We start from the raw sequence: 14880 nt of genomic DNA on the forward strand, positions 1-14880 counted from the left end.
GCAGATCTACAATGCCAACGTCACTGGCCTTTACTGGAGGCTGCTTCCGGAGCAGGCTGCACCCCCGGGCACAGAGGACCCCAGGGCGAGGGTCTGCGGCTGGCGCGCCGACCGGGTGACAGTGCTGCTGGCCGCCAACTTGACAGGCAGCCACAAGTTGAAGCCACTGGTCATCGGGCAGCTGCCGGACCCGCCCAGCCTGCGCCACCACAACCAGGACAAGTTCCCGGCCTCCTACCGCTACAGCCCCAATGCTTGGCTCAGCCGCCCGCTGCTACGCGGCTGGTTCTTTGAGGAATTCGTTCCGGGCGTCAAGCGCTACCTGCGTCGAAGCTGTCTGCAGCAGAAGGCGGTGCTGCTGGTGGCCCACCCGCCCTGGCCAAGCTGGGCCACCAGGATGCCCGCCCTGGAAGAAAGCGAGGAGACCCCCAGGCGGTTTGGGCCTGAGCCCTTGGGGCCCCCTGAAGAGCTGCAGACACCAGACGGCGCTGTGCGGGTTCTTTTCCTGTCCAAGGGCAGCAGCAGGGCACACATTCCTGCACCGCTGGAGCAGGGTGTGGTGGCTGCCTTCAAGCATCTGTATAAGCGGGAGCTGCTGCGGCTGGCAGTGTCCTGTGCTAGCGGCTCCCCACTGGACTTTATGCGCAGTTTCATGCTTAAGGACATGCTGTACCTGACTGGCCTCTCCTGGGACCTGGTGCAGGCAGGCAGCATTGAGCGCTGCTGGCTGCTGGGCCTGAGGGCTGCCTTCGAGCCTGGACAGCAGTCAGCCCACCAAGCTGAGGAGGCTGCGGAGCACAGCAGGGCGCTTAGTGACCTCACACATTTGGCTGCTCTGGCCTACAAGCGCCTGGCACCCGAAGAGGTGGCTGAGTGGCTGCACCTGGACGATGATGGGGGCCTCCCTGAGGTCTGCAGAGAGGAAGTGAGCCCTGTCTGGCCCCCTGCATTGGCCCCTCTATCCCCAGCCAGCCTGCCCTCTAGCATGGGGGGTGGAGAAGAGGAGGAGGAGGAGGAGGTCACTGAGCGTGGTGGGGTGTTGGTACCCACTGCAGGGGAGGCTGTGTGGGGGCTGGAGACAGCTCTGCGGTGGCTGGAGAGCCAGGACCCCAATGAGGTGGGGCCACTGAGGCTGGTACAGCTGCGCTCACTCATCAGCATGGCTCGGAGGTTGGGGGGCATTGAACCTTCCCCAGCAGTTTCAGATGACAGTGTGTGACCACACTGACCCAATGACCTTTTTCCTGTACTCTGAAGGAGAGGCATGCACAGTCTCACATCTCCCTCCCTCTCTTCTCCCTGAGGTGGCCCCCCACATGGGCCCAGGGGTTACTGGGTCCAAGCCCAGTCCAGCTTGGAGGGGGTCCTTTGATGAAGTGATGTCCTGCCCCATGGTCCACAGTCTTCTGGGGGGATACCAAAAGAGAGGCCTCAGCTCACACTCTTCCCTGAGCAGTCATATATGTGGGGTTCCCCCTAAACATGCTGGGCACCCAGTCACAGCATCTGAGAGCAGTTGACTGTGCTCTTGCTCTGGCCCCTGTGGGGCTCACACCTTCCTCTCCCCAGCAGGTTATATGTGCACTGGATGAGGCCTCTGCGCCATCGTTCTGCAGCCCTGGTGCTACTTGGTCCTATCATCTCAGTGGAGAAGTAAACCACTTGTTTGCTCTTTTTTTTTTTTTAAACACATTGAATCTGAATCTGTTTTTAAAGGTGCTCTTCAGAGGGGACAGTGAGAACAAGGGCAGTATGAGATGGTCTCTGAGTTGCTCCTGCCCTTGCTCTGGAAACTACAGGCTCCCATCCTCCTGGATCAGAGCCCAGACCCAGTGCCCAGGAGGCCCAAGCCAGTTGCTCACAATCAAGTGGTAAGGGGAGGATGGACTCAGTACTGAGGTTCTGGATGCAGCAGGGAGTGTAGACTTCTGTTCCACTTGGATTCTAAGTCCTTAAGATTTCATTCTCAGCACATCTTTTATTCCATGGGTTTGGCAAGTGTTGAGATTTGGTCCCTGATTGATTCCCTCATTGACCCCAGAACACTGTCTAACCCCAGGGCTTGGATCCACATAACCTACCTCGGAACAGGCCTGGCACTGGCAGCCATCTGGGGACAATCCACAGTGCCTTAGTGCAACCCCCTTGGGCTCTTTTTGCCCCAGCCCCCCTCCCCAAATTTTTCCACTTCTTGATACTGCCAAGGGTGTGACAGAGGAGCTGCTTCTGGGTAGCTCAGTTTGAGAGTGTAGAAAGGGCCAGGTGACTGTCCATCACTCATGCCATTCTGTTGCTCTGTCCAGTTCTAGATTCAGAAGTCTCCCAATGGCCTAGGACTAAGAGGTGCCCATGCCTTTTGCTGCTTTGGCAGAGATGTTGCCCTGAACCCTCATGAGGAGTCTGGTGCCAGGGCTGAGGAGGACCCCATGTCCTCACCTGATGTCCTAGTAGTCTAAGCCTTGAACACAAAAACAGTTGGTGAGTGCAGGTGCCTGTGCACAGACATTATGTCCATGGACCAGAAGGGCTGTAACTGACGGTGGAGCAGTGGGAGGAAGTACCTCCCCAGAGCAGTTTCCACTCGGGTCTAAGAACAAACAGCTCCTTGGAACTGCCCCAGTCCAAAAAAAAAAAAAGAACATGTGCTTGTGTGACACACACATGTAATATTATACATATACATATCTCAAACCTGAGTGCAAGGGAAGGTATGAGAATCTGGGAGGAAGAGAATCAAAAGTCTACCTGTCTAGGTTTAGGCAGCAGCCTCCATCCATACCTGCTGAAGCTCATCTGGCCACCTCCATGTCCAACCTCCTGGAGCCTGCAGACCTAGAAACTCTTTGGTGGTCAGGGCTGGCTAAGGATCTCCAGCCTAAGTAGCTGGGACTGGGCCCCAGGAGATCTAAAGCATTTACACCAGAGCCTTCATATCTACCCAGCACCCAGACTAGGAGCTGGTACCCTGCTCCTCTGGCTCTGCCTCCAGGGCTCTGAGGAAAAGTGAACTTTGGATCAGGAGCATGGTGAGGACTGCACACTGGACCTTAGTGTGCATGCAGACTGGGTAGCCTCAAGTAGCAGCCCTCTTGCTGTCTAAGAAACCAGGGGTGAGACCTCTTACTTGTTCACCACCTGTCCCATACCTCTTGAAAGGACACTCATGGCCTGGGAGGTGGTTCTGGTCTGTCCCTTTGGCACCAGATGACCACTCTATAAACAAGCTAAGTGCAGGCCGGCAGGGTTTTAGGGAGCTCCTTAGTGTCTGTCAAGTTGTGGATTTGTGTACTGACATTTGCTGGTCCATGAAACACCCCGAGAGGGCTCAGAAGGTGTTGCCTTGGGCCGGAGATGTTGCTCAGTGGAAGAGCATCTGCCTTGCGTACATGAAGCCCAGGGATGGATCCTCAGCACCACAAAAAAAAAAAAAAAAGTGTTTTTGTAAAATGGGATACACTGGTGTTCCTGTGGGCCATGGGCAGTTTCAGGTGGTTGTCGCCTGCTTGTGGAGAGAGCTGCTCTGCTCTGATCCCTGGCCCCATGGACATCCACAGCTATGGGTCTCAGGGACCCCTGGGGCCTTGCAGTGGTGCACAGATGCTTAGCCCCAACCATAGCTCTACCACTGGCTCACAGCCACCCCATTTCTGGGTTTGGCTCTGTGGCAGGGATACCCCAGGGTTCATGGACCCCTTCAGGAGGGCTGCATATCCAGCTGGCCTGTGGCCCACTGCTGTTCGCTGTGGGCTTTCTGAGTTTGCCACCTCTGGCTTGAGATAACATGGCAAGTCACTGGGGAGCTTGAAGCTGCAGTTTCTCCTTGGCAGGTGGCAGCCCTTGGGCTGTGGTAATGCTGGCAGATAGCAGCTTCTGCTTCAGGGTCATTAACAAAAGTTCCTGGGCTGGGGAAGGGAAGGCATTGTGAATAAAAAGGCAAATGCAGGTTGTTGAAGCCATCACCAAACCACTGTTTTTTGGGGAAGGATATGGCTGAAGCAGCCACAGGCGGTCTTCCCCCAGGCCTCTGCACACTTGGGAAGTGACTGCCTGAACATCAGTTGGGCTGTGGATGGAACAGCATGCTCGGAGAGGGAGAGAAGGGGGAGCTCCCTAAGCTGGGGACATGGTCCTCCAGGAGCCTGGCAATCTGGCCCTCACTGGGTGTGCCCAAGGGTGACACCTGACCCCAGCAGTGTGTCCTCAAGAAGACCGTAGGCATGTGAGGTTCACGCAGTGTCCAGGGACCTTCCTCTAGCACTCAGCCCACTCACAACTGAGTGCTCACGGCCACATAGCCCAATGGCACTTGTGTAATAAATATGGAACATGTCAACTTCATGAGCACCTATTTCAGTCTTATTTTTGTAACTCTTGGTCCAATGCCTGAACCTGGAACACTGCACAGATTGGGAGGCATAAAAGTTGAGCAGTAGTGATTGAAGAGGGTACCCTGGTCACAGCCAGTTTCCATCTTGAAAAGCTGTAATTTTAGCCTGGCAGCATAAGGCAGAAGAGGATTAGATGACATGATCACAACCCTGTTCCCCATCAAAGTTTCCCTTCTTGAATAACTAATGTGTCTTTGTTTTGGGCCATAGCTGGGCCTGGGGCTCCATCACAGCCTGCAAAAGTTCAGGACTGGGCAATGGAGAGGTGCTTTCCCTGCCGGGTCTCAGGCAGTGACAGGTGTTGGCTCATACAATAGTGATTCTCTTGGCAGGTGGCTCTTAGGTGGGCTGCCCAAGGAGTTCCTGCTCAGTGCAGCCTACAGAGTGTCTTGGAACCTCAACATGCCCAGGCTTGGTGTGGCCTGATCAGGGTCAAGATACAGGGCAGTGGGTGATCCTGTCTGTACAACCCACATGATAGTGACCTGTAGCTAGAATGGGACCCTCTGCCATCCACACGGCCTACACCTGCTCCTACTCTTGAGGTATGTCTTCAAAAGTTTCAGGCACTTGCAACTTGAATTTCTCAGCCTATAATCAAAGACCAGTTCACCCAGAGCTCTGAGATGTCCTTTATTCCCATTTCACAGATAAGGAAATCAGGCTGGCTCTTCTGACAAGTGAAAGCACCGGGGTCTGACTAAGCAGTCACTGACCGAGAGCAGCCATCTTCTGGCTGGGAAAGGGGTTTGGTGGGATGCCCTGGGCAGCAGTCTCGGGGAGAATGAGCGAGACAGTGTAGAGACAGGAGGCATGGCAGAGAATTACACACAGGGATGGAACATCCTGTCCCTGCTGCCTAAGTGCCACTAGCCCCGCTTCATAATATACCTGCCATCACCCAGCTAGCAGATGGCACTGTCAGAGCCACCCAAGCCAGGCATGCAGGTGCTTTTGCCCAGGCTCAAGAGGCGAGGAGTGGAAGCAAGGGAGAGTGCAGCACACCCGAGTCTGTGTGGCAAGCCAGGCCCAGGAGAGCAGAGGCAGAGGGATGGGTGGTGCCCAGTGTAAGGATCAGAGCTGTATGTTGCTAGGCCAGACCCTCCCCACTCAGTGACCTCAGAGCCCCAGCCCTCAATCTCATGGCCTTGCTCCTCTCCTAGTCCTAGCTTTTCTGACTTGTGGTCCATCTTAAGGGACATACTTCAGAGTCGAATCCTGCAGAGGCCAGTGTAATGATGCTATGGCCACAGGACCTCCAAGACTTCTGACCCAAGAGGCCATCCCAGGGCCTGGCTCCACCTATGTGCCAGGAGCTTAAGGTCCAAAGGAGGGAGAGGGCATCTGGCTGGCGGGGGGGGGGGCTCTCCTCTCCCAGACACTGAGCAGCCTCTCTGACTGCCCACTGCCCACCTGGTACTGCCCAAACACTGAGGTGGACCCAGCAGGCACACAGCCTTCCCAACAGCAGCAGGCCAAGCTCACTGGCTTTAAGGAGGGAAGGTGCATCTTGTGCAGACTCCATGGTCCTGTGCAGGTCCTGGAGCTGTGATGAGAGCACTGGCTGCACTGCTGAGAAATCTGAGAAGGGCCAGCGCTCCAGACCAGTCCCAGCCACTCTTGTTGCCAGCAGCTCTGCTCCTGGCCTCCAACCACCCCAAAATGCAGGCCCCTAAGAAAGAACATCACCCACTGTGGTGGGCTCATTAGGGGTAAGGTCACCACTATTACAGGTGGGAGACCCCCACAGGAGGGGCTGCATTTATCTCTGCATTTATAACTTGTGTGGGATGGAAAGAGAATTGTGGTCCTTAAGGGAAGGGGAAGGAGGGAACTGGGTGGGGTGGGTCTGGGCAGCAAGGAGGCCAGTGTGCCACAAAGGGCTGTTCTAGGCACTCAGGAGATTCAGGTGGACAAGGAGCCATGGCCTCCTCTTGAGCTTGGGACCTATTTCCTGCTGAGCTCTTTCGCCCGGCAGGTGGCAGCTTCCACAGCACTCATAGTAGCCGCTCGCAGCCCACCTTGTTCCAAGGCGTGGAGCCCATAGATGGTGGTGCCAGCTGGTGTAAGCACATCTGTCCGTAGTTGGGCCGGGTGCTGTCCCTCCTGCTGCAGCAGCTTGGCTGTCCCCTGGGAACAAAGACATTAGGGGTGGTCACTCAAGAGAGGTGGGATAGCTACATGTTTCCCCAACCTTGGCCTGGGATTGCAGGCCTGCTTCCTCCCTGGCCACTGGAGATGGTACAGGTTGGACCTTTCCAACCTTCCCCTGGGAAGACCCTCACTCACCAGCAGGGTCTGGGCAGCAATGCGGTGAGCCAGAGCACTGGGCATACCCATCTTGATGGCGCCTTCAGCCAGGGCCTCAGAGAATGTGCACACCTATAGCAGCAGCATGGTGGAAGGGTAACATCAATGCTGACACTGCCCAGACATAGCTCCCGGCCTTGAGAAGCCTCAGAAGCTTCAGGAACAAGGCCTGGAGCATTACCATGCACGCCCAGAGCCAAGATCAGCCCCAAAGGCCACCAAAGCACAAAGTTTGGAGAGGGAGAAGGGCTAATGGGAGGCTTGGAGCCAGCACTTGAGGCCCCAAGGCTAGACTCCTGAGGGCACAGGTATCATGTGAAACTGGGAGGGCCTCTTTTGGCTGAGGGCTTACCTGCTGGGGGGGGGGGGGGGGTATGGGCAACTCAATACTCACAAAGGCTACACCACTGCCACTGAGGCCAGTGTGGATGTCCACATAAGCCTCAGGCACCTCCTCACACTGCCCACAGGCTTCCAGCAGATTTCGCAGGAGCTTGGCCTCCTCGCTCCCAGCATGGTGACCCCGTGCCATCACCATGGCCCCCTCCTGGACTATGCAGGGCAGATTGGGTGAGACTCGTAGCACTCGTGTGTTCGGGGGCAGCAGCTGGTCAGAGAGAGGTCAGAATCAGGCAGCCTGCAGGACAGGGCCCTGCCAGGCGATGTCTCAGGCAACTGTAGGCTCCAGTCCCCATGTCCCAGGCAGTGTCAAGAGGCTGTCTGCTCCTCCAGTCCGACCAGCACAGCCGAGGCTGTGGTCAAGGCCTCACCCACAAGTGTTGCTCACCTCCTCCAGGGTGCTCAGGGAGACCCCGGCAGCCACAGACACCAAGACATGCTCAGCAGTGACCACAGGAGCCACCTCTTTCAGGACAGCTGGCAGGACTTGGGGCTTGGTGGCAAAGATGACCAGCGAGCAACTCTGCAGCACTTCCTGGTTAGAGTGAGTGGTCTGGCAACCCAGAGCCTGCAGAGGGACACCAGGACCAGGACCAGAGCTGCATGAGCGGGCACTCTACCACACCACAAGCTGCCCTGCATCCCACGAGTCCCCTCAGGCCTCTTTCACTTTAAGAATCTGCATTAGCCCTGCTCTCAATAGCCAAGACCACCCAACTGGCCCTGTTCTTCACAGACCCCCAAGCCTGCACCTTCCTGACCCCTCCATCCCAATGAATGCCCATGCCCAGCCCTGCCTACCCCAATAGAGCACGAATGTGTTCAACTTGTACCTGCGCCTCCCTCTACAACCTTGACTTTCCTCTTGGCCTTTGACCTCCCTTTCCCCAGCCACCCAGACAGTCTTAATAAGCTACACTTTCCTGAACCTAATGACTGTCTCAGGAGGACAAGTCATCTGGGCCCTGCTCACCCGGAAGTGGCAGAGATTCCTGTCTGTTGGTGCACTGGCCAGCACCTGCTTAGCTTCCACTTTGCCTAGAGAGAAAGGCAGAGGTGGAGGCCACTGATGAGGAGGAGATGGAATGGCCTGGCAACCCGAAGTCAGGCTATCAAACCCACCTGATTCAACTCGGCAGTCACTGTCACCTGCCTGCTGCTGGACACAGGGGCCAGGAGTTTGTCTGGTCCTGTGAGGACACAGATGCTAGGGGCCCCAGCCTCCAGGGAAGGGATGGCTGCCTGGAGCACTTAGGTTGTTGGCCAAGGGACAGAACCCCAGAGGGAGCACCAGGTCTAGGGATGGGGTGGAGGAGTGGGTATGAAGCAGCTAACAGAAGGTTCAGCAGCAGCTGGGCTTCCTTGAAGGAAAGGAGTGTGCTAGGATGTCCTAGAGGAAGCTAAATGACCATTTGGTGGAAACTGTCTGCTTTTGTAGGATATAGGGATGAGAAAACTGAGCCAGATTTCTGTAAGGTGGAACAGGAAGACAGAAATGCACACCATGGCCCCTGGATGCAGGTGAACCATCAGGTTTTGCCTGAGACTGTGGTAAACTATTTTCTGATTGATTGTGACCTGTCTGGACTTTGAAGTATGGCTGAAGGCAGAGAGCCAAAGGTCACCAGATCCCTATCTGTAACTTACATGCAAAGGTTTCTAAATGCTGTGCAGTATAGGATTAGGGTGGCAGTAATGCCCCTACTATATACTATTGAGCCCAGCTGGGATGATATCCCTGGACACTGGTGTTGTCTAAAGACCAGCTGTCACAACTCAAAGGTAACTAGCATCTAGGGAGAAGAGGCCCAGAAGGCTACATGCCCTTGGATACACAGGAGAAGTTATCTGGTCTAAATGTCCACAATGCTGTCCACTATTGGATGTGGAGCCTGCACACAAATAGAAAAAAGAATTAGAAGCTCAGGAAGGCTACCTGGACCTAGGCCATGAGTCCAGGAAGCTGGCCATAGATGCCAGGGTAAGTCAACACTGTCCAGGAGAAATATGGTTCGAACCAAATGTGTAACTATAAATTCCCTAGCAGCCACTTAAAGACAATAAGAAACAGGTGAAGTTAATTGTATTCTTTACACCCAAAGTATACAAAGTCAAAGTCACAGCTGTACTGAAAAAAAAAAAAAAAAAAAAAAAAAAAGCCTAAGGCGTGTTACTTTTTCTAACTCTTCCCAAGCCAGAATGTTCTTTATTCTGCTCATCCACACGCGCATCCGGAGGCTGGTTTCACACATGGCTCACGGCCAGGTCGGGCAGCAGCTCTGGCCGCCCACAGTAGGAAGCCAAGTCTAGAGGAGAGGGTGGGCACCACGCCTAGCACAGCCACAGCTGGTGGAAAGAGGGCTCAGCCAGCCCGGAGATCTTGGGGGCGTGGGGACCGTGGAAGCACCGGGAGCTTGCTGCCCAGGAGCCCTGCAGTTCACAGCACCCACCCGGGCGCGCCCCTCCCACCCAGCCAGGCGACCTGTTCCCACAAAGGACCCCCCAACCAGGCACAGCCACCCCACCTGCTCGGATGAGGCCTTGCGCAATGGCTTCCGCCATGCGGCCCGCACCCACGAAGCCCACGCGCAGCCGGGCTGGCACCGCCGCAGCCTCCATCGCGTCCGGGGTCACCACTTGCGAGGTTGCGGCGGTAGACCCCGCCCCTCGCTGCTCATTAGCTGCAGGAGCTACGGGGCTCCTCCTGGCCTTTTGCGGGGAAGTCGGTGGGCGGGGCGTACCAGCACACCGGTCAGTGCTGACGGTAATAGGGAGCTGTGGTGGGTTCTGGACCCAGCTAGGGGCCAGACCTTGTTTTTTACTGACTGCATGTCTGTCCACTGAAAATGCGATGGCCCATGATACTCAACCCTCTGGTGGCTGGAGCTGACCTATCAAAAAAACAGTGCAGCCTCCCCCAAACCCCTGCCGAGCAACCAGCTGCTGCAGAGGGCTATGAGATGAAGGGCCAGGCCTGGCTCAGCTCTTCTAGAGTCTCAGAGAAGTCCGTGCTACCCAATCACCAGCCCCAGGTCCTCCTCACAATATCAGACAGCCCGCTGAGCTCGTCCAAATCCACACCCTGCATCTTTCCTAAAGGTCCTCAGGGTTCAGACGAGCAGGCCCCAGGGAGCTGCTCACCCAGGCCTAAAAGGGCTAGGCTTTACTAAGATCCAACTGGACTACGGAGACATTCCCTCTCTGCACCTCAGCCCATCAACAGCCTGTTCTGCCTGCTGCTTCCTGCTCCTCAGAATCAGTTCTCAGGGGCTGATGATCCCAAGGGAAGAATGGGCCCCAGGACTGGCCAGTCTGGGAGACAGTCAGTGTTGGGTGTGGGGGATGGCTGAGCACAGAGCTGCCGAAAACAGGTCTGTGGAAACGTACTTTATTGGCTCCCAGACAAAGCACAGCGGGCCCAGAGTGCACTGAGGCCAGGGCGGTGGGGGGTGAGGTGCTGGGCCGGGCCGGGCCTTGATTTCCCTGAGGATGAGCACAAATGGGTCCCCACTGGACAACTGCCTGGAACCCCTGGCAGAGGCAGTGGGACGTGGCCCGGGTTGCTGAGCAGCGTCCTTGGTTCCTGGCAAGGTCTGAAGGTGGTGGGCACTGGGCTTTGCCAGCTGAGTGCCTGCTTGTCTGCACAGCTTTACTTCCGGGCCTGCTCATAGTTGTCAGTGAACCAGGCACAGGTCTCCTTTACAGCTGCAGGTGGACAAGTGAGGGCTGGTGAGCAGGTGAGGGCCAAGACCACAGTGACCTACAGGACCCAGGGAGGGTACAGGTCCCAGGGACACAGGGAAGTCACTTCCTCCAAGCTGCAATGCCCTGATTCCCAGGTGACCAGGCCTGGTGACCAAATCTGCAGAGCACCCCACCTCCACATCACAGTAGGAAAGCAGAAGCCACAGCAAGGAGCAAAAGGGAGGAGCAGTGGAGGAGGGTCCAAAGCCAAGGAGGGGCCAGGGGATAGGAGGTTGCCAAGGGGAGGACACTGGAGGGGGAGGGGCTCACCCTGCTTGAAAGGTGTGAACCGGAAGTCAGGTAGGTAGCCCCGAAGCTTGGTGTTGCTGGCTGTCTTCTTAAACTGCCCGTCTGACTTGGTTGTATCATACTAGGCACCTTGGTCAAGGCCACAGCAGAAGGTACACCCCCCCCTCCTCGCTACCTTAAACCTGCCTTTCCTGGGGAGGGAGCCTGGCCAAGACAGACCCCCCTCCAGCTGCCAGGGCAAGTACCACCAGGCAACAAAATGGTGTTAGGCTGAGTGTCCCACCTGGGCTTCAGTTCCTCTAGAGTGCCCCAAAGGATACGGTGACTTCCCCGTGGAAGCCCATGGCCTCCATCACAGCCTCAGCTGCCTCCTTGATGGAGACCTCATCTTCCTCGCCCACTGTGGGAGCAATGGGCAGTGGCCTATCAGGCTTCCTACCAGCCTCCCGTGGGTATTCTGCCCCCACTCCTCTGCCAGCCCTCAAAGACAAACTGGGTCTTGTCCCACTGTAGGAACGGGTGTGGGGGCCGTGGTGCCAACCTGAGAGGATGATGGGCTCCACCTCACTGTACTCCCGTAGGACCCAGATGAAGAGCCGGGCCAAGTCCTGGAGGTCAGGCAGGCAGGCAGGTCAGAGCCCACAGTGACAGTCAGATGAGGGAGCCAGGGGGCCACACTGCTATCTCTGCTCACTGGGGGCACAGCCATGGCTCACCCAGGAGGGTATGGGGTTCCTCCTCCAGGCAGCCCTTTCTCTTTCTGAGCTCACAGCTGGACCAGGGACTCCCAGGCACCCCCAGGCACCCATAGGGACTCTACCCAGACCCCCTCATGCCACTGCCTCCCCATCAACCCAGCAGGCCAGCCTTATACACACCAGCGAGTAGATGAACTGCCTCCGTGGCTTCCCTGTACCCCACACTGTCAGGGCAGAGCCACTGCCTGCAGATTAGGGGCAAGAGCAATTGTCAGTAGTACTCCAGCTGCCATGAGCTGTCTAGATGGGAGCCCAGGGACCCCATCAGGCCAGAACCCTGGGAACCCTGGATGGGACGTGCTGGGCAGCCGCACTCACTCTTCGCCAGGTGCACCTTGTGGATAAGGCCGGGCAGCACATGGCCATCTTCAATGTTGAAGTTGTCGTGGGGCCCAAAGACGTTGGTGGGGATGACCGCGGTGAATGTGCAGCCATGCTGCTGAAAGTAGGCCCTGCAGAGGCCCAGGGTCTCCTGCCTCATCCCAGGACACAGACCCCACCCACAGCTGGTCTCTCACAGATGTAAACAGCAGACTCAAGAAGGCAGCCACCCAACTAGCCCCACCACCAGAGCTTAAGCCCTCCCCCACTCCTGGTTAGGCCTGGCCAAGACAGCAGAGGAGGACCTGTTCTGCACGTCAATCATCCTCTTGGCGTAGGAGTACCCAAAATTGCTGTTGTGGGGTGGCCCATTGTGGATCTGCGGGAGCAAAAGATGCACTGAGGCTCCCACTTCCAGGTTCCACCCCCAGACCAAGTCCTACCCCACATAAGCCCCCCTCACCATGGTCTCATCAATAGGGTAGGTGGTCTTGTCAGGGAAGATACAGGTGGACAGGCAGGAGACCACCTTGCAGACGCCCACCTCGAAGGCAGAATGCAGGACATTGTCGTTGATGTGCACATTCCTCCTCTGCAGGGTGGAGCAGGGCAGGTCAGGCTGCCCAGGCAGGAACCCAGCCCCTTTCCACTCCTCCAGAGACAGAGGTGGGGACATACTCTGGCCCCTCAGACATAGGCAGTACCTGTGCCTGTTCGTCCTAACTCCTCCTGGGACAAGACAAAGCCTCTCAGCACTGACCTTACTGAAGCCACTATCCCTATCATAGCCACATAGGGTCTGGTTCTGTTCTGCCTGCCTGGGGTTGCTGATGGCAGGGCAGGTCACAGAAGAAGGGACAGGAGCTCAGGGGCCTAACCTAGCCCTGGGTGGGAAGCTCCCACTACACAGAAGTGGCCCCTCCCCTGCCCACCCCAGGGGAGCTCACACCCAGGTCTCCTTCCCTGTGGCCTACCCTGATCCCCCATGACTCCCAGTTCCCTTTCCTAAATTGACATGAGATGGCCATGGCATTTGGCCAGGCCTCAGAACAGGGAAGAGGCTGGTGGCCAGGCAACTTATGGGGGAGGCTGAGATAGACAAGGAGGGCCATGGGTGACAGTGACTCTGGGCAGAGTCTTGCGGAAGCTTCTGATCCCAGTGCTGGCACAGGCCAGTCAGGCCAAGGCTGCTGCCTAGAGGCAGGAGGCCAACCAGTAGGGGTACAGCCCTTACATTATACCCCCTATTCCCAGGGCACAGACATCCTTGCACCCCATCGAGCACAGTGGGCCTGGCTCAGGAAACAGGAACCAGCCTCAAGCCACGTAGAATGACAGCTTCTTTCAAATCCCCAACCCTTTTTGCAGGTTGACTTTTTACTGATCTAAATGCCCCCAGACCCACCTACATGGCCTTCTGCCTGCAGCACGAATGTGTGTCACTGGGAGTCCCTCAGGGGCTGCCCCCATCAGGCTGTGCCAAGCCCCAATCCTCAGGGACTCCATGAGGTAGGAAGAGGAACCTGAGAGTGGGAGATCCGCTAGAAAGTTCTCAGAACCTGGGCTCCTGTCTTCCAGTGCTTGCTGTCTCCCCCCAACTTACCCAGAAGTCCAAATTGTATTTGATATTCCGGAACAGGCCCCCTACCATTGCAGCAAGGTGGATGACATGAGTGGGCTGGACCCTCTGGAACAGGGCTTGGGTCTGTGCTGTGTCCCTGGAGGAAGCCGGGTTGTCAGGGGCCCCGTGGAGGGCCCTGTATTGGGGAATGGGGGCTAGTACTAAGTGGGACCATTGCAGAAGGGGCAGCCAAAAGCACAAGTGGTGGAGTTCAGTGGGTAGCTGTGAAGGAATGGCTTGCAGAGAGGAATGGGAGGATGCCTGCCCAGAGCAGCACACCTAGGCCAGGCCAGACACCTGGCAGGGAGGGCCCAGACTGTGGCTGGGGCCAAGCTGGGGGTGGGGGTCAGCAGATGTGACTCCAGGCTCTTCTGTCTGGAGAGGGCATGGGGAGGAGGGGAATGCTTCTGGGATGGTCTCCACTCACGTGAGATCAGCATCTTTGGAGGAGACAAACACCCATTCCTCTCCAGGAAGGCCAGCCCCATCTTCCACCACCTTCTGGATGGCTCTGCCCACCAGTCCAGAGCCCCCTGTCACTAGGATCCGCATGGACCTCTGGGGGTCACCCATGGTGGCTGTACCTGGAGGGCCAAATTGGTGTGAGGCCAAGGCCATCCGGTTCCAATCCTTCCATGCTGCATCCCCGGGGGCAACGGTCACAGGGGCAGACCCCGAGAGGGGACACAGGCCACAGGCAGTCAGACAGACCCTGCTGGACTGAATCACACCACCTCCCAGTCCTGTTTCCCGCGGCCCTGCCTAGGGCTCCACAGCGGAACCAGAGCAGCTGGAGGCAGAAAACCTTGGCGCCGAGGCTCCAGGAGCAAATCGTGGGGGCTACTCTCAGCCAAAGCCCACAAGCCACAGACAGGCAAGGGGCAGTATGGTGTTTGCAGCCCCGTGTCCACCCACGCCTGGCTGGTCCCTGGAGGCCCTCGCGAGCCAGATTCTTCCCTGCAGGCCGCGGGCTGGAGGAACCCCGCGCGCCGCCACCTGGAGGACCCAACCTGGGAGCTGGAAATCGGCTCCGGCCGCAGGGCCCCCACGACCACTCTGACGGGAGGGGCCCCGCTGGATACCTGGCGGT

The 14880-nt window shown here is 57.2% G+C and overlaps 3 protein-coding genes across 5 annotated transcripts in view; 1 reads left to right on the plus strand and 2 right to left on the minus strand.

The window, feature by feature from the left end:
- The window catches only part of Tigd5 (tigger transposable element derived 5), a 4770-nt gene extending 432 nt beyond the window's left edge, over window positions 1-4338 (plus strand). Inside the window, exon 2 of the mRNA XM_048802413.1 lies at window positions 5-4338. Coding sequence (XP_048658370.1) covers window positions 5-1219 — 1215 coding nt within the window. The 3' untranslated portion in view covers window positions 1220-4338. The remainder of the gene's footprint in view (window positions 1-4) is intronic.
- A 670-nt stretch (window positions 4339-5008) lies between these two features.
- Pycr3 (pyrroline-5-carboxylate reductase 3) lies at window positions 5009-9778 on the minus strand. Its single transcript, XM_015486568.2, has 6 exons — window positions 9623-9778; window positions 8071-8135; window positions 7486-7665; window positions 7093-7305; window positions 6678-6770; window positions 5009-6518 (listed from the first exon to the last, which is right to left on the minus strand). Exons 1-6 carry the CDS (start codon window positions 9714-9716, stop codon window positions 6336-6338), a joined length of 828 nt encoding a protein of 275 aa, XP_015342054.1. The 5' UTR covers window positions 9717-9778; the 3' UTR covers window positions 5009-6335.
- Window positions 9779-10469: 691 nt separating this feature from the next.
- Window positions 10470-14874, minus strand: Gfus (GDP-L-fucose synthase). 3 transcript variants are annotated; one of them, XM_015486562.2, is made up of 11 exons: window positions 14801-14873; window positions 14218-14374; window positions 13773-13887; window positions 12633-12761; window positions 12475-12548; window positions 12167-12300; window positions 11969-12033; window positions 11632-11698; window positions 11411-11490; window positions 11112-11211; window positions 10470-10802 (listed from the first exon to the last, which is right to left on the minus strand). In XM_015486562.2, the coding sequence occupies exons 2-11, from the start codon at window positions 14361-14363 to the stop codon at window positions 10747-10749; spliced, it is 966 nt and encodes a 321-aa protein (XP_015342048.1). In that variant the 5' UTR covers window positions 14364-14374; window positions 14801-14873; the 3' UTR covers window positions 10470-10746. The 3 variants fall into 3 exon arrangements, with proteins under 3 accessions (XP_015342048.1, XP_015342050.1, XP_048658250.1); XM_015486564.1 differs by lacking the exon at window positions 11112-11211 and having other exon boundaries at window positions 11374-11490; window positions 14801-14874; XM_048802293.1 differs by lacking the exons at window positions 14218-14374; window positions 14801-14873 and adding an exon at window positions 14375-14659.
- Between the last annotated feature and the right edge of the window lie 6 nt (window positions 14875-14880).

The sequence above is a fragment of the Marmota marmota genome, unplaced genomic scaffold (assembly GCF_001458135.2).
Source record: "Marmota marmota marmota unplaced genomic scaffold, marMar, whole genome shotgun sequence".
NCBI lineage: Eukaryota > Metazoa > Chordata > Mammalia > Rodentia > Sciuridae > Marmota > Marmota marmota.